Source organism: Lutra lutra, chromosome 12 (assembly GCF_902655055.1).
Source record: "Lutra lutra chromosome 12, mLutLut1.2, whole genome shotgun sequence".
Lineage (NCBI taxonomy): Eukaryota > Metazoa > Chordata > Mammalia > Carnivora > Mustelidae > Lutra > Lutra lutra.
The window spans coordinates 40,114,831-40,133,422 of NC_062289.1; the positions used below are offsets into that span (position 1 = coordinate 40,114,831).

The 18,592-nt window shown below is 42.4% G+C and overlaps 2 protein-coding genes across 2 annotated transcripts in view; one reads left to right on the plus strand and one right to left on the minus strand.

Annotated features, from left to right (window-relative positions):
• Window positions 1-2,514: 2,514 nt before the first annotated feature.
• Window positions 2,515-6,250, minus strand: LOC125081741 (WAS/WASL-interacting protein family member 1-like). Its single transcript, XM_047696487.1, has 3 exons — window positions 6,131-6,250; window positions 5,550-5,894; window positions 2,515-5,234 (listed from the first exon to the last, which is right to left on the minus strand). Exons 1-3 carry the CDS (start codon window positions 6,248-6,250, stop codon window positions 4,722-4,724), a joined length of 978 nt encoding a protein of 325 aa, XP_047552443.1. The 3' UTR covers window positions 2,515-4,721.
• KLHL14 (kelch like family member 14) overlaps window positions 5,819-18,592 on the plus strand; it is a 97,804-nt gene continuing 85,030 nt past the window's right edge. The window contains exons 1-2 of the mRNA XM_047698031.1: window positions 5,819-6,351; window positions 6,633-7,625. Coding sequence (XP_047553987.1) covers window positions 6,676-7,625 — 950 coding nt within the window. The 5' untranslated portion in view covers window positions 5,819-6,351; window positions 6,633-6,675. The remainder of the gene's footprint in view (window positions 6,352-6,632; window positions 7,626-18,592) is intronic.

Here is an 18,592-nt window from a genome sequence, read left to right on the forward strand (position 1 = left end):
TTCTTCTGTCCCAGCCGGGCCCATTCCTACATCCTAGGTCAGCTGGGACCATGTGGTTTCTCATCTGTCACCAGGTTAACCTGGGCTTTTTTATATGGACGTGGACAGGACTCAAAGAGGGGAATCTGAGGCATATAAGGCCTTTTGAGGCTCAGACCTGGAACTGGCACAAAGTTCCTTCTGGTACATTCTATTGATAAACAAGGGACAAGGCCAGTTCACTTTCAAAGGGTGGGGAGGTAGACTCCGCTCTTACAGGGAGAACAGCAGAGCCTCTTTATAATGGGGTATTTATATCCGGAAGTATAGAAAGTTGGCTCCATTTTTACAATCTACCATACTCTCTCACAGGATTAGCAAAAGGATTAAGAAAACAAACATCTAAAGGATTTAGGCTAGTGTCCACCAAACAAGTAATGAGTTCGATAAAAATTAGCTATGGTTATTCTGTCCCCAGTTGCCAACAAGAGTTTCAAAGTGGAAACAAATCTGAGTTTAGTCTGAGATTAGATGGGATTTCTCTAGGTAGAAAACCAAGGCCTCTCCTAAGGATACAACATAAAGATGTACTGTGAGAGTGGGGTGTATTTCAGAAAGCAGACAACAGACTTCCCAAAAGAGCTACAACAGTACCTGGGTACTGGCCAAGGACTTTGATTTGACCCTGGGACAAGAGTAAACCATTGGCTTTGACTAGATGCTAGCCAATTGTACCATTTCTTATCTTTTACTGTTATTTCAGACTTTTTGTTCTTCCAGAAGCTTCCTGAAGCTGCTGGTTTTGCGATATTTCTGGCCATGCCTACCCAAGTAGAAAACCTATCATTTTTCTCTTGGTTTTGGCACTCCTTGGCTTTGGGGATCTAGGGGGTCCTTCTTTGCTCAATTTTATGGTAAAATGGAATAATTCCTCCCTTCATCCATTTTACAAAGGTAACCACCATGAAGGTCAGCCCACAGGAAGTAGTGTTTACTCACCAAGAGCAACACGGGACAGGTCGGGCGTTGGTGTTTCTATAATTTGGTGGTCACTCCTAAATCTTAAAGCAGAAAAGTCAAGAACGAGGAAAATAAAGTTTCAGTGTGACTGCCCCTTCACCTGAAGCAGAAAAAAACCCTTCTGGAACTGTTCTGAAGATAATCTGAAGTTCCTCCAGTCCAGTGAGGTGGTCCTGAGATACCAGAGCCACTGATCCCCCCTGGGTCCCTGCCACCGGGGACGGCTGACCAGACAAGCTTCGAGCCAAAACTCGAGTAGAATGCTCAGTGGCAGCAGTTCCAGAATCTCTCCACTGTACATAGTTTAAATGCAGATTCACTGATGAATAATTTTGATAATTCTGTCGAAGTATGAAGACTGCTTGAATTAGACGACTACAGGATCCTATTTAGCTTTTTTCTAAGACAATTCGGGCTTCTCTTATGCCATGTGCAATCCGTCCTGCTGAGTGCTCTTCACTAGTCACGTCCTTCCTGCCATTTTAAAAACAATAGTGGCAGAGATGCAAGCTGCTGATAGTGCTCAGCAGGACAGATCAAACACACAGATGCAATTTCTGTACGTTGAACAGTGAAGTAGGATAAAATTCAAATACTTACAATCGCTTAGTAGCTAGCATCTGATTGCTGCAAATTGAATCTTTCATAACGGGATTTATTGTAAATAGTGTCATATCATTTGTGAGTTCTGCAATAATTTCAGTCAAAGCCAGTGCAAGATATTGGAGGTGTGAGACTTACATGATTTATACACCACTTTACACATAGATTATGAAGGGATGTTTAATCATCAATGTTATTTTTAGTTGCTTACAAAATAGCTGTAATTGTCATTTTTTCTCTGAAATCTTAAACATTCTCATGTAGTGTAACTTTAAAACCCAGGAGAAACAGCCTAGCCACTTCCTTTCAACAGCTGTTTTAGAATTGCAAGACCCCAACCCAACCCTTCTCTTCCCCTTCCACTCTTATTGTTAAATAAGCATCAAAATTATAGTTAAAATTCTTAAAATGTGCATTTCATGTTGTTTGGGAGCAACAAAGGTCCTCATAGTCGTAATTAGTGATCAATATAGCCTATTAGTAAAAAAAAAAAAAAAAGAAATTCAAAATCAAGATATTTTGAGATCTCACAGCACATCTTACTTCCTTTATGAGAACATGGAAAGATGGCGGTAGTTTAAGAGATCAATACTCTTATTCATCTTTGGATTTAGTTCCAAATACTTCACTGGAAGTTCATAATAGGTAAACATCAAAGGCATATTATACAAATTATACGGTTAGTGTACGAGAATTTGGTGATACTGCATGTACTTGATAGCTTTCATTGCTAATGCACAGAACCCCCCTAAAAGACACTATGTCACAATTACACAATCTTCCTGTTCAAGACCTAAATAAGAAAGGAAAATTCAAAGAAGAAAAAATTCAAAACAAATAGTAGGGCCAGAAGATTTGGATAATCTGTTCCCTTTCTTTTCCTGCTCTAAAAGAAAAAAAAAAATCCTTTTCTATTATTTTACCATGTATTTGTGTTATAAATATGAAATGTGAAATGCAGCATCTCTGCAAGATCTGAATAAAGTATCTTACTCTCAGATAACCTAGGACCTTGATAGAGAAGGGCCTTTGTGAAGAGTAAATGCTTCAGTTCGATCCTTCTTCATTTATTTAAGAGCAAATATCCCACATGCATGTTAATGTTTATTATTCTAAAGGGGGAATTCCCTATTTCTAAACCAAAGAATTTTCAGTTTTCTTCCCCTCTCTTAAGCAGGTGTCTTTCCATATCTCACAAATCAAAAGGGAAGGTGAGAAGACAGCCTTTCAGTGGTGCCCTGATGTGTATTTTAATACGTTTACTGATCAGAGCACATATAAATTAGAATGAATCATATTCATATATTTAATAGCAAAGAAAACTCAATTTAACTCATGTCCAGCTTTCTTTCATGTTCATTTTATTCAAGGGCATGTCTTCCTTTTTTTGCTTTTTTTCTTTCTTTCTTTCTTGGACACCTCCAACCCCCATTGACAACCGAAATGTAGGGCTATAAATGTAAGGGTGCAATACATCATGAGATAAGTCCAGAGAACATGTCCTCTACCAAAATGCACATGAATCTTTGGTACAGTGAAAATTCCAGAATCGTTTGGGGGTTCATTTTGCATGCTAAGCAGGGTCAAAAACGTGAGCTTTATGTGGTCATCCTTATATATCAGATGAAGTCCAAAGTTTAAAGGTGACATTTGTGAAATTGCAGCTGGATTTCCTAGCACTTGATTCTAGCTCCTGCAAATCAAAGACTCTTAGTTGAAAGACAAAACTGACAATATGATCATCTTTCAATTAAATAAAAATATGACTTCTGAACCCGTATCTGTTGAAGAGCTGACATAGAAGTTTGGAGATGGTTGTTTAACCAGACAAAATGATAGAGAAAATATATTTTCCAACAAGATCATAAGGTTTGAATAGTGCAGGGAAACAAATGTAAAGCAAAGGGCTGTCCTCTGTTCCCTCTACCAGCTCTAATTCCCCCACCCCCAGTTTGTACACTCAGTCACTCACCTTTAGGCAAGGGCTAGTGTCTTCCAAATTAGACTCAAACCCCAAATACCAAGACACTAGAAAGTGGCATCTTGGCATACTTTGAGATCAGGCATTTTCTGCATTTCATGGTGTGGGGGGAGGAAGCAGCATACCAATGTAGTGAAATCTGGAAACAACAGCATATATACAGACACAAAAAAAAAAGTTTGCATATTGCACAGAGCGCTTGAAGATCATAAATCTATGCATGAGAAAGATGTAGTGGAAATTTTGGGGGGGATTAGAGTTTATTTTTGTCATCTCTGTGAGACAGCTACTCATTCATCCAGATCACAGCTAAGAAAAAAGCTGGTCACAGAAATTAGCAGTTTCAGCTCAGCAGCGAAGTCGCCAGCCTGTGAAGGCAGAGAGAAATTGACTAATTAGCAATGCGCACTAAAACTTGACGGTTCTTTATAGAGAGAGAGAAGAGAGAGGGAGAGAGAGGGAGAGGGAGGGAGGGGGGGCTCGCTTTTTCCCCTTCTTTCTTCCAAAGATGTTTGAAATCGCAGTCATTTACGCTCGACAATTTTTACAATAGCCTTGAGCCATAATTTTGCGAGTCTCTCCAGCATCCATCCCCCTGTATGGTCTCTCTCTACTGGCCAAGCACGACCGTTTCTCTCCCCAACCGTGGATTTCCTATTACTCTCGTTACGACTCACTGAGCCCCAGGCCCAAGGATAATGATGTGTTGTTTCTTGGTAGCATAATTTGTCACACGTACATTTTTTCTTCTTCTTCTCTTGCAGAAAGCTCTGCTCCCTCTCTCTCTCTCCCTCTCTCTCCCTCTCTCTCCCTCTCTCTTTCTCTCTTTTCTCCCTCTCCTACATTTTCTTGCTGTTGCTAATTCATGGTGATCAAATGATGTACGACAAAATAAATTGTAAAGAGTGACTGCCTGGAGTTGGGAACCAGAAGGTGTTTTCCCCCTCCCAAGGAGAGAGCAAACCTTTAAAAAGGAAGGACAATTGATTTTTGGGGGGGAGCTTAAGTGAGCCTTGACTTTGCAGCTGGTTGAAAGCAGGTAAGTTTCTGGCCTTGTGTCTGCCTTGCGTGTATTTTGTTCTGTCTTTTGGGTTGTTGGCGGGGGAAGGGATGGGGAGGGAGTCTTTGGGGGGGGCGGTTAGTTGCCTGGCAAACGCTCATAAAGAATAAAACTCCTATTGCAAGAAATAAGCAGATAAGGGGGAAAGGCAAAGGAGAAGAACAAGAAGGAAGGGGAACAGGAAAAGATGGGGGGGGGGAGCGAGACAACGAAGCGGGGAAAGCGAGAGAGAGAGAGAGAGGTATGACCGGGTCCACTTAAAGGGAGAGACTCTGGGAGATGTTTCAGGAAACCCAGATCTTTGGGGGCCGGTGGGGGAGGGGGTCCTGCCGGGGGAGGGAGCTCGAGGGAGGTTAGGGTCCACCTGGAACAGGATGGTAAAGTGAGTCGAGAGGAGCCCAGTGTGGTATAAATAGGAAACCGGCGATCCAGGACTGGCGCCAGGCAGGGCAGAGTGAGCCGCAGTGGAAGGGGCAGGTCCGGCGGGATCCCTCGGAGCCGAGCGGCGGCGGTGGCGGCGGCGGCGGTGGCTCTCCCGGGCGGGCGGGCGCGCGGGCGGGATGTGGGCAGAGGGTCCCTTTCTGCTCGGCCCTGGAAGGTGCAATTACAGGTTAAGGACCTGGCGTATCGATTTCGCCTAGCCTCCCCCGCATCCTGCCGTCCTCCGCCTAGATGCGGGCGGTTCAGACTTTTTTTTTACAGAAGTAGTTCCAGGGCCAGGGGAGTGGGGGGTGCCCGAGTGGGGGGTCGCTGGGGGTTTTACCGAGGGGCTCGTGGGGAAGCTGAGGCTTCACGCGGAGATGCTGGGTGGGATGCAGAGACCCTGCACGGAACCTACCCCCCACCCTCCATTGGACAGCCCCCACCCCCTCCCCCAACACCTGCCAGTTAACTTGAACTTCTCACAGTTACTGGAGTTAAAGCCACTGTTCCTGGTGCCTTGGAGACAGAACCTTTCACGTGAATCCCTCCGGGCCTCTGGGGTCCTGCTCTAAATCCACCCCAGTGGCCCCACTTCCTCCCTCCTCGTCTCCCCGGTGCCGCCCCGCGAGAGAAGGGGAGATACGCGTCTGAACTTCCGCGCTTTGAAATGCGGGGGGCGGGAGAGAGGGGGTCGGGGGTGGGGGGCCGAAAGGATTCTCCTGCCAGGTTTACAGGCGTCTCTGGACAATTAGCAAAACTGAGTGGTGACGGGGAAGCCAACAGTTTGCGAAGCAGGCAAGCAGGCAGGGCCGGGTTGAGGGAAATGAGCTAGAATTGATAAGGACAGCTCCCGCCTCTGCCGAGTCCACTGAGCTGGTCCTCACCGCGCTCCACTGCACTTTCCCGGGAGAAGAAAGGGCTTTATCTGCTACCTCAGACTATTAGCCTAGGAGTTTCTCGGGGCAGCACGGATAATCGAAGGGGTTCCCAGCTTTTGGAGAGCTAAGAATCGCCCACCCGCACGCTTGTCGGGTCCCCTCTCCTACCCCCCAAACTGGACCAACTGCGAAAAGCAAAGCTGCAGGCACAAGTTGACCTGGAACCTCTGCCGACGGTCGCCTCTGCGCTCTCCGGGAAGCCCTGGCTCCCCACTCCCTGGCCTTTCCCTTTCTCAGGCCCGGCATGGACACAAGCCCACGAGGTGTCTCGGCCTCCGCCGCCACTTTACCGTCGCTGCTGCCACCCCTGTCTCTGCCAAGAGCCGAGCCAGGGTGGTTTTAGGAAAGTGAGGGACGAAGTGTGTGGGCGGTGGCGAGAGGAGTAGCACGGAGCTGAACCAGCGCCCCGACCCCAGACAGGGCCCTTTTGGTGGCGCTCACGGATTCAGCGCCTTCAGACCTTACTCCTAGGGTCGGGGTCCTGGGGCGCGCTGGGCAGGAGCCAAGCTGAACACTGATTGTTGTCTTCGCCCTCCCCTCCCCTCCACACCCTTCCCCACCCCGACCACACCCCACCCCCTCCACTACCCTTCACCCCTCCCTCCCATCCCCCACCCCTGTCTGCCAGGTTGGAGGAGGGTTTAAAGCCAGGTGCGCCGAGTCAGCTCGCCATGTCCAGATCCGGGGACAGGACCTCCACCTTCGACCCCAGCCACAGCGACAACCTGCTGCACGGCCTCAACCTGCTGTGGAGGAAGCAGCTGTTTTGCGACGTGACCCTGACGGCCCAGGGCCAGCAGTTCCACTGCCACAAGGCCGTGCTGGCCTCCTGCTCGCAGTACTTCCGATCGCTCTTCTCCAGTCACCCCCCTCTCGGGGGAGGGGTCGGCGGCCAGGACGGCCTGGGGGCCCCCAAGGACCAGCAGCAGCAGCAGCCGCAGCAGCAGCCGCCACAGCAGCAGCAGCCGCCGCCACAGGAGGAGCCCGGGACTCCTTCCTCCTCCCCCGACGACAAGCTGCTGACCAGTCCTCGGGCCATCAACAACCTGGTGCTGCAGGGCTGCTCGTCCATCGGGCTGCGCCTGGTGCTTGAGTACCTCTACACGGCCAACGTGACCCTCTCCCTGGACACGGTGGAGGAGGTGCTGTCGGTCAGCAAGATCTTGCACATCCCCCAGGTCACCAAGCTCTGCGTGCAGTTCCTCAACGACCAGATCTCCGTACAGAACTACAAGCAGGTGTGCAAGATCGCTGCGCTGCACGGCCTGGAGGAGACCAAGAAGCTGGCCAACAAGTACCTGGTGGAGGATGTGCTGCTGCTCAACTTCGAGGAGATGCGCGCCCTGCTGGACTCGCTGCCGCCCCCCGTGGAGTCGGAGCTGGCGCTCTTCCAGATGTCCGTGCTGTGGCTGGAGCACGACCGCGAGACCCGCATGCAGTACGCGCCCGACCTCATGAAGCGCCTCCGCTTCGCGCTCATCCCGGCCCCGGAGCTGGTGGAGCGGGTCCAGTCAGTGGATTTCATGCGCACCGACCCGGTCTGCCAGAAGCTGCTGCTGGACGCCATGAACTACCACCTGATGCCCTTCAGGCAGCACTGCAGGCAGAGCCTGGCCAGCAGGTAGGAGACAACAAAGAGGAGGGCGGGGGTTGGGGGGGGGAGCAGGAAAGGCCGGAGGGAGGGGAGGGGGGCAGAGAGGAGTGGGGAGAGGGGTGGGCTGCTCGGGAGGCTCTGGCGAGCTGAAAACAAACGCAAACAAACAATTCAGACTGCGTGGGGAAAGTTGATTTCGGACTCTCCGAAAGGTCAACAGGAAAGTGGCCTAACAGCATCCCTGAGCGCTGGAAAGCCCACGTTCCCAACATCCCCAGGGCGAGAAATGCGGGACTTGGGGGCTGAAACTGACAGGCAGGTGGGGCCAAAGGCCGGGGCAGTTCCCAGTGCCGCTCGGGAAACCTCTCCAAGCAGTCCTCCCTCCAAATCTCAAAATGAACTTCCTTGAGGAAAAGGATTCTGCAATGACAAGTCCCACCCCACTCCACCTCTTTCCTGCCTTGGGTGAGCAGGAACGCCCTGGCGACGCTCCACCAGGAGAGCTTTCATTCTTTCCGTCAGACACTCAAGGTCTGTTGTTGTTGTTGTTGTTGTTGTTGTTGTGTTTAGTGACTGAGTCTGCTGCTCCCTTTGGAAGTTAGAGCTCCCAAACCTTTTGTCTATTAGGGCCACTATCGGAAATTCCGGCATCACAGACCCAGGCAAACTTTCTGTCTTGTGGAAAGCCTTTCTTTTTCACTTTTAAAGGGGAGCAAAGCAAGAGGTTTCAGGGTGTCAGAGTGAATCATGCCTAGCAGCTCCCAGCTCTAAGGGGAGCACTGCTGAAAACTGGGAGGAGGGGAGTCTTCTGCCTCTCCAGTTAGGTCCTTGTGCCAGCTCTGAAGTCACAAAGAAGTTGGGGACTTGCTGTCGCTCTCTGGAATGTGTCTGTGTGTGCTGCAAATAGGGTTTCATGTCAGAGGGGAGAGGGAAATGATGACTTTTTAAAATGTGACAGATTTTTTTTTTTAACTTTGGAATCGACAGTCCTGTTTTATTGGCTCCAATCTTAAAACCCCTTTTAATGAGCCCTAGCAGAGCGTTTCTTTCTCTTTTTAAAAAAGAGAAGCAGTATCTTCTCAGTTTCTCATGATAAAACATCACGATTTCAGATGCCAGGCTACCCCAGCCTAATCCACTGGAGTGTTACATGGTTTAAAAATCCATCATGGCATTTTCCCATTCAGAAGGATGTCTAAAGTGGGGAAGGGGGGCCATTTCATGCAGCTTTGTGGAATTAAATATTTATTTTTTAGTCATGATGTTTCTACTAGACCCAGGTAGAAATGTAAGAAAAGGAAGATATTCTGTACAGCACTGGTGTTCAGGTGAGGCCCACAGAGTTATGGGAAACCTTAGACTTAGAAACCTTCTAAGTTGATTTTCTACTCTTATGTGAGAGATGAGTTAATGAATTGTGTCAATAAATGACAGTAGGACAATAGCACAAGCAAGAATTCAATCCCTTGTGTGCTTGAATAGTGAGCACAGGAGTCCAGGTGTGAAGAAGAACATGGAATGTACTTTTATTTTGTAAGAGTTTTTCATTTGCCTAAAGATGGAAACTTAGTGTAGTGGGCAAATGTCACCACGCCAATGGGCACTGGTGATTAATATTCTGTTCTTAACTTTTATCACTTTCAATAACTTAAGAGTATACTTAACTTAGCATATATTATACATATTCAGGAATATATATACATATTCAGGAATTCAAACAACACAGTTATAGTCCTGAACATACATTTATTTGTATTTTAAAAAACATGTAAAATCTAATAGAAACTCAGAAACCCAGAGGGATAATAAGATTAAAGTTTAACTTGTTTTAAGAGTGATTTTGGGATACGAGCATTACAAATTTGATCTTATAAAGAATTTCTGAAGCCCTCAATGTACTTGTGCTTAATAAGTATGTTCTAGGGCTCAGTATTAGAACGGTTGACTTTCAAAATGCAAAATCCATTTTCCACCTTCGTCTGGATTCAGCATACCAGCTGGGGCCTGCTGGTTCTGTCCTGGTGGATGGCTGAGATACCAGGCTGCCTGGCTCGGTGATGACACCTTCCAGCTTCACTGGGCCATATCATTTGAAGGATATGTAGTGGCGTCTGACCACTAAATGCTTACAAGTGTCATGGATGCTGAAGGAATCTGATACTTCTGCGGTAGGAAGAAACCTGTATTTTTCTTTAAAAGCAGAAGATACACGGAAGAAAACAGTTTGTGTGAACCTGTTGTTGATCTCAAAGTAATATAATTTAGCTTTTGTTCCATTATTGGAGCTGTGGCAATTTAATTTGGGGGGGACTAATTGAAGTACTCCAATTTTAATTTGCAGGAAGAATGTAAGACTAACCACCAAGATCTTAACTTTATTGTAGACAAAAATGCTGGAAGTTGTAACCAATAGTATTATGTTGGCCCATTTATAACAGCATCAGCAGAATATAAAAATGTTCTCTCAGACTTACATGTAGTTTAACAGAAGGATTAATGTGCTAAACAATTGCTTATGCAAATGAATCACTTTCATTGAAGACAACTGAATGGAGAGTCATTGTATATATTACTTTTTACCCACCTATAGTGTTAAAGTCTAAACATGAAAGGAGTCTTCAAATTTAGGCAAGGAGTTGAAAAATTAAAATTGATTAATCTGTTGGAAAAAGTACAAAATATAAGGAAATAGAATCACTTCAAAAAGAATTTATTTAAAAATACATGGTCATCTGTAGAAAGTAGGGCTTTAATGTAATAACAATATTTTAAATATTTTTGAAGATTATTAAGTAATTTTGAATTTTTATTACATCTAGAAAAATAAAGCAACCCAAGCCTGACAACTTTATAAATACCCAAATTAATATTTAATTTTTGCTCTAGTTGCCTTAGTCTTTCTGAGTATGCCATTTATGCTTAGATTCATGTTTTATTTTAGCAAATTAAGCATAAGAACAACAAATTAAAAATAAAAGACGTACTATCTTATATTCAAATATATGCATAACTAATTTAAGAGAAAAGGACTTAAGGAGACAAAAATTAAGACATCCGAAGTCTTATTTCTTATTTTCTTTTTGTTTTATTGCAAGAAATATAAAACTTAAGAAATAAGTTCTTGAAAAAGTTTCTGGAAGAGTCATTTTTAAAGGCTTTTAAAGCATGAAAATTTGATTTAGTAAGTGACATCACATGCAATGTTTAGTACATTAATAAGTAAATATTGGAAGACATACAGTCTAAGTTTAGCCTAAACAACTCCAGAAGTTTCTTTTTTATTTGTATTTTTAAAACTTTAGTGCATAATTTAGTAGTTGTTCAAATAAGTCAATTTGGCCTGGATTCATTAACTTCTTTTTTACATTTTCATCGCATCTCACATAACATAGCAGTTAAATAAATGCTTATTGAAAGTTGAAAGCATTGAGATTATAAAATAAGAAAGCTTCAGTGTTGCATATCACCAATATGCTCCTCGATTGCACATAACAAAAATCCACGGAAGCTTCTACAGGAACACACCTGTAATAGAAAAGCATTGGTGAAAATAATCATATTATTTAAAACATTCAACCACCAGCTATTACAGTCCCATGTACAGTCCCTATACTGAAGTGTAGTTTTCCAGAGATTATATTTTACAGAAGAAAGCAGGCTACCTTATAAAGATTTCACTCTCTAAAAGAGTCTATTTAAAGATTTCATATAAATTAATTTAAAAATCTACTTAAACATCATGAGCACAATTATCTATTGGCTAAAATGACTTGTAATGATTAAAAAGCCATTAAATTTCCTAATACACAGTTTTGATTCCTGGCCTTGGTGCTTAGAAAGCGTTTCTTTAAATGTAGGACTATATTTTCTATCAGTTCTCTTCCTAAGGCCTGAATAACAACCTTAGCAAAGCAAACTAATCTTGTATCCATGTATTCTCTAAATTGTTACTTCCCTTTATATCAATTTGATACCCTCAGATTAGAAGTTGTTAGGTAGTTAGATTTTTGTATCAGAAGTTACCCAACCATTCAGAATACAATTTGTTTATTATGTGAAACAGGACCATTGATTACAAAATTATATCACAGGTATGGGAACCAAATATTTATATCCTACAATCAAAAGGCAATTAGAGCAGATATTAATGTGTTGTATTGGCTTAGAGGATTTACTGACAAAAGTAGACATGTTCAAATTTTAATTCGTATCTTGTATTTTTTCCGTATTTATGAACATGTTGAAGTTCACTTATTACCTTAGCCAATTTCCAAGTATCTCCATTTTCTTAACTTAAAAATGAAGTAAAAAAATAAATCGCTTTATTTACAACAGCTACTTTATACCAGAGGATCTTCTAAGCATTTTACAAATATTAACTTATTTAATGGTCAAACAGCCCTAATGGATGAGTGCCAGCATTAGCCTCATTCTATAGATGGAAAAACTGGTACACAGAGAAGTTAAGCATGTTGCCCACGGTTGCACAGCTGCTTAGGGTTAGAACCAAAGTCTGAGCCTGGGCATTGTGGCTCTGGAGTCTGTGTTCTCATCCACAGTTTTCCTCTTCTTGCTATGAGCCTCTCTGTGCTAGGACATGATCTAGTGATCATCCTTAGTATTATATATAGACTTAAGGCTATCCTTTTGGAAAGAAACTTGTGAGGGTTAAATATTAATGTGTCTGACTTTAAAAGAAGTTAAGGAAGGGTATTTGTTCTAGGCCTGGAGTCAGAATTTTTTTCCTGTAAAATACCAAATAGTAATTCTTTTTGGCTTTAGGAGTCACACAATCTTTGTTAAAACTACTCCAGTCTTCCCTTGTGGCACAAAAACAGGACAATACGTAAATGAATGGGCATGGCTGTGTTATAACAGGACATCAGTTATGGGCACTGAAATTTTGTATAATTTTCACATGTCATGAAATATTCTTCTCCTTTTGATTTTTTTCCCCACCATTTGAAAATGTAAAAAACATTCAGGAAGAAGGGCATATACATAAACAGGAGGCATCCCAGATTTGTTCGGTGAGTCCTAGTTTGCCAACCCCTGTCCTAGGCACTTGGGATATATCAATGAGCAAAATGGACACAAAATTTTGTCCTTATTCTAGTGGGAAGAACCCCATTGATCTTCCTGCCTGTGCTTGGAAAGAATACAAGTCTCAATAATTTTACCAACTCCAAATTAGAATCTCAAATTTACATTTTAAGGCCTAAGAATTTAAATAGCTATCTCAGGAAAATAAAGAGTAATTAATTTAAAAAGTGAACAAGCTGCTCATTTTTTTCAAGTGTACGATAAAGAAAACAACTAACACAGATTTGGTCATTATTCAGAAGAGGTTTAAATATCATTTGTATGATATTTTAATGATTTCTAGTAGGAAATTAGTCAGGTATATTTAACACATTGCTAAGATTGACAGACACATGTCCAGCAGACTAATCAAAACACATAAATGAACACATGAACAATTATTTTTCTAAATGCCATCCCATATCTCCAGCTGCTTTGATCAAAGGGTACGCGTTGTCAGGACTCCTGACTTCCAAGTGAGTTAGCTGGACTGAGTACATCTGTAGTACCTCCCTGCCTTCTCCAAAATGAGTAACCTCTGGAGGAACACTCCTGCTGTTGTAGGTTTGGTTTAGGTGTCCATCTCCCTCAGTAGATCAGGTGCCTGACCTTGATCTAGAAATGTGAGCTCAGTTTGAATTAATATTGGTATTAAGTATAGTTGAGGTGGACACTTAGGATTTGGTCAGTTAAGTGTGAATTGACAAAGCCAAAGTTGAAATAAAAATGGAGGTTATTTTAAAGATGATCGACACACATACAGTGTTGTTTACCAACCACAATAGTAACTGTCACTGTTGAGTGACTTCTGTGAGCTTAACATATTACTTACTTTCATATTCTAGTCTTTGTAACATTTTTCTCTTCTTTTTAAATATTAGAAAATTGAGGCTCAGGGAAGATAAATAATTTGTCTAATTATATGGATGGGATTGAGTTGGGAGTCTGTCGTCATCATCTGAAGAATACTCCCTGGTTGTAAGTGTATTTAATAGATATGGCTTATACAGAAAGCATACTCAAATCTACAACTTCCGTATCTTTGTTTTACCACATCACAGAAGAGATTAAAAGTTACAACTTTCTAATGCTTCTTTAAACCCACCGGAACAAAAGGAGTGAGAGGAATATTTTGGAAAGCCAAAATTCTTTGCCATTGGTCTACCATACTTAATTATTAGTTCTGAGATTAAGAGGCTATATAATGGGGTTGCTGAGATTTTTTTCGCCACAAAATTAACTTACTAAAAATATGTTGAGCCAATATATTTTAAATAAATCAGTAAAAATAAGAACTCTCAATTTAACTATGGAAAATAATTGTGAAAATAAAAACAAACAAACAAACAAACAAAAAACAAAGCCTAGAAGCTTGAATTTAAACCAAGAGATTTTTTTTTTCCCCTAGATTTCTGTGCACTGGTGGAATACTAGAGTGGTATCAGCTTTGTTTCTGGGAGGACAATAGAAAGCCCTTCATGTTGGTGAAACTTACAGGTGATAAATACAACAGGTAGAAGCCAAAATTATAAAAATACCTGTATACTCTCATAACATAAAATAAGGTTACTCTAATTGGAAATTTATTGTTTATATTTTGTTTCAAGAAAATCATTTTAACAATTGTTATGCCATAAATGTTTATACCTTCTGTCATTCACTTAGAATTTCAGAAAATATATTCACTGTTATGTCCTTTCCATTAACTTCCAAGATAATTCATGATGCATGAATTACTAATGATGATTTCTTTTAAAAAAGAATACCCCACACACAACACTATTATGATATGGGCAGGAGAACGAGCTAACCAGAGGAAGAACCCTCAGTTGTAGCATAGAAGAAACAGTGAATATATCTATTTCACTGTGAATATTAAAACGGCCTATCTAGCCACAAATAATATTAATGAAAATACGGTTAGAACTGTTGGCAACATTAGAATTAAAGCAGAAAGTTACTAGAAAAAGCCTACAATCGTGAGGAAATAAAAATAGTGAATGTTTATGATGCAAAGAGAGAAAATAAATCATAGGGAAGTGAAAAAAGAAGAAAAAGCAGCAGTAAGGGAAATACAAGGAAATATGGGAACTCAAAGAAATTATTAAAAATAAAACCATCTGAAAAAGAAAGAAAAAGAGGACTAGCAGTACAGGAAGATGGGCAAGGAAATTTTAGAGCCTGGAGAGTAGGTGTTCAATTATCTGTTGTACAAAGAAGTACAAATTTAGAAGCATTTAAGTCACTACATACCCAACTAATATAGTTTACAAGGTTATCGATGGTGTTCCATTGAAAAGAGAAAAGCCAGTCCTTAAAAGAAACAAAAAAGACTGTTTCCCCAAGGAAAAGAAAAAGTCCAATCATGGTATCTTCACTCCTATAATTCAATTCAGTTCAGCAAGTACATATTTGTAAAATGAGTTAATTAAGATGTTTTATTAAAAACTCTGTCCTTAAGCTAGATAATGCAGGAGTTTCAGAAGTGTCAGAGTTCAAAGGGGACAGTCTGCTGTTCCAATAGGAGGAGATGAAAATATAGCTGCATTCCTTGTAAAATCATCTTAATTTTCAATATAATTGGAACTGGCAGTGAACCTGAGAAGCAAGGCGGCTCTTCTGAATCCATGCCTATGACCGCACCCTCTCCCCCCACAGTGGGCACTCTGGACAATGCGTTGCAGTATAAAGCCACAAGAAGTCCTGCTGTGAGCTATCCCCCACGTTTGTACTGAACATAAACCTATCATCCACCAAGCCCTGAGCTAGGTTCTGAGACACAGAGTTAAACAGGACAAAATGCATTGCTGATTTTGTGCAGTTTACAGTGTAAGGAAAAAGAATAAAGAATTGCACAAATCAATCAGACTGGTAATACATGCTGCGGATTAGCAAACTTCTGGGAGATAACGTATTCCAGAGTAACATATCCCAGAGTCTTGCAACCTCCCTGGGGAGACCAAAGAAGAGTTTCTCTACAAAGCGGTCTTGAAAGATGAGCTATCCAGAGTGATGGGTTTGCAGGAAGGCCAGGCGGTCGCCCAGGGAAAGCACGGGGTGCAGTAGAGTGTGCCCATGAGCACCAGGCAGAGAAGAGTTTGGTACCTTCCAGAAACTGAAAGAAAGTGTGTGTGGCCAGGGGTTGGGTGGGAAGGGTTGTTGAAATCAATCAGGAAGTTGTAGGCCCTGCTAAGGATTAGGATTATCCACTACATGGCTGAATTCCACAGTGGAAAAATGAGCTTTCTTTTCTTTTTTTTTTTTTTTAATTTGAGCTGAGAAAATAAGCAATAGTATGGTAGAAACACTGCCTTTGAAATCATAAACCTAACTAGGTGTCCCAAATTCACTTTCGCTGAGCCCCACATCAGTAAAATGGGTTAATAATTAGAGTTCTACTTGCCAGGATTTTGGTAAGGACAGGCTGAGACAGTGAAGAAAACTGTATACATAGAAAATGCTATTTAGAACTGACTTATTAATTTTCAAAGATACAATAAGTCAAGTTTACCTGAATACATTTTTGCCTATCAAGAAAACGCGAGTATAAATACGATTTCACTGGAGCACAGAATTAGAGAGTTTTCAGACCAGATGAACAAAGTTGAAGGAACCCGAAGGTGAACACAAGGGCATTAGAAGAAAGTGGGATAATAAGACTTTCTGACTGCTCTCAGTAATTTATATATAATTCTTCAAAGGGAAGATGATGGCCTTTTTAGATGTAAAACCCTTCCGTTTCTTCCATTCGTAGAGGAGACCCCCCTCTTCTTTTTAATCTCACTAACTCCGGCTTTGAGGCTTCCTTTTTCTGGGGTCCCCGAGCCCCTCATGTACATACGTCAGGTCCTGGGGCTCCCAGGGCTCCTGTGAGTGGGGTGGTAAATGACACCTGCGCGGGGACTCTCCGAGCTTCCCCACAGCTCAGCTGGGGCCACCGTATGGAGACTGGCTCACCGGAGGCTGCAGAGAAGTGAACTGAAGAATTACAGTCGGTTTCACTTCCCTGCCTTATGTGCCTTCAGGTGCCTCTGAAGACAGGCGAGGCCCGTGAAATGGAGAGGAGGAGGAAGAGAGACAGCACCAATGTTAGAGAAGAAAGAGTCCTTGCAAATGTAGGGGCACTGTAGAAACACATGGCTGGGTGGATGTGTATATCCACAGACACAGTGCGTGGTGCTCGGTGCCCGCTTTGAGTTTTCTGTACAGTGATTTCTGAGATGTGTTTTTAGCAGCCAAAGATCTGTTTTGTATGTGGGAATGGGAGCGGGACAGTCAACAGTTCCCAGTCTGGCACTGAGTAAGGAATTACTGCATTGGGAGGGTCAGTTTTTAGCCAGGAAGAAAATAATCACATTTGTAAATCCCACTTAGAAAAAAGCAGCAGACCACTGTCTGGCCCGGATTTTTAGCTGCCCCCCCCCCCCCCCGCCTCGAAACCAACCGTATCAGAATATCCAGGGCAAATGGAAAGGATGAGAAGCGAGAACGTAAAATCTGTGCGTCTGAGACAGAAACTTTGAAGGAAAAACTTTAACGCTTTAATACGCACACGAGGACTTTCTCATATGTGTCAACAGGGGTTCATTGATACTGTGAAGGATCCCAGACAATATTGGTGTATTACATGAAGGCAGAAGTGTGTGCCTCCTAGCAGAGACCAATTGGGTGGATTGGTTACTATGACAACTGTACCACTAGGGTCAGTGGCAATCCCTGTAATCTCCCTGTTTGAAGGTTTTCACAAGCGTTCCCTCCAAAATGACATTTATAGGTAGGGACTACAGAGTAAAGCTAGGAAATATACACATATGAATAAGAGAGAGGAAATGGTATAAGGGGAGGTACCAACAAAGCAGTTATGTTATAATGCAAGTCTTAAACAGTTCTATGGCAGAGTAATTAAGACCTAAAGGTCACACAGATGTGGGTCAGATCCCATCCTGACCACTTACAAGCTGGCTTTTTTTGGGTGATTTACTTAATTTCATTTTCAGATTGCTTATCTACAAACTGTACATAATAATACCCACTTCATTCAGGCCGTTGTGAATGTTGGAAGGATGTACATACAACACTTCACATAGTTCCTGGCTGTGAATACCATATAATGGGTAGCATTTATTTTTACGGGAATAGTTCTATTTATATCTAATTGGCTTTTCTGTTCCCTTATTAGGACTCCTAATTCCATACAATATGTTCCTTCTAGAGCTGGATTATCATAGCATGAATCCCAAGTGCTGCTCTGATAGTGGTAATGTCTCTGCTGAAAGTTTCCATTTTCTACATTTTTGAGTGGACATTGCTTAGGCAATGTCGCTTCCATCCTCTTGGTCTAGCCATGTCAGCAGTTGGGAAGGTGAGAAAAATCATGGTAGATTCACGTTGAATGGCTTTATTGAGATATAATTTATGTAATATACAATTCCTTTTACAGTGTAAAATAGTCATTTTAGTATATTCAGAGCTGTACAGCCATCAGCACAATTAACTTTAAAACATTTCTATCACTCCCTTCCCAAAACACCCCTTATCTGTAGACAATTAGACCCCATCCTGCCTTAGCCCATCCCCCCAGCCCTAGGCAACCCCTCATCCACTTCCTGTCTCCAGAGACCCATAGTATTGTTTGTTCTGGGCATTTCAGATAAATCGAATCCTGCAATATGTGGTCCTTTTTCTGGCTTCTTTCATATAGCATCAGGCTTTCAAAGTTCATCCATGTTGAAGGAATGAAGTAATAGTACATCATTCCTTCTTACAGCTAAATAGTTTTCCATCATTTGGATAGGCCACATTTTATTTATGCATGAATTGATGGACATTGAGGTTGTTTCCACTTTTTGCTATTATGAATAATGCTGTTATAAGCAATTCCTCTACAAGTTTGGGTATGGACTTACATTTCT

What these genes read in the sequence shown, in the direction of transcription:
- LOC125081741 (XM_047696487.1), bottom strand. Translation starts at nt 6,250, where the DNA reads ATGCCGGGCCTGAGAAAGGGAAAGGCCAGGGAGTGGGGAGCCAGGGCT. An exon ending in CTGCAGCTTTGCTTTTCGCA is followed by an intron (nt 5,895 to 6,130) that starts GTTGGTCCAGTT and finishes TATCAATTCTAG; the next exon opens with CTCATTTCCCTCAACCCGGC. An exon ending in TGGCTTTAACTCCAGTAACT is followed by an intron (nt 5,235 to 5,549) that starts GTGAGAAGTTCA and finishes TGCACCTTCCAG; the next exon opens with GGCCGAGCAGAAAGGGACCC.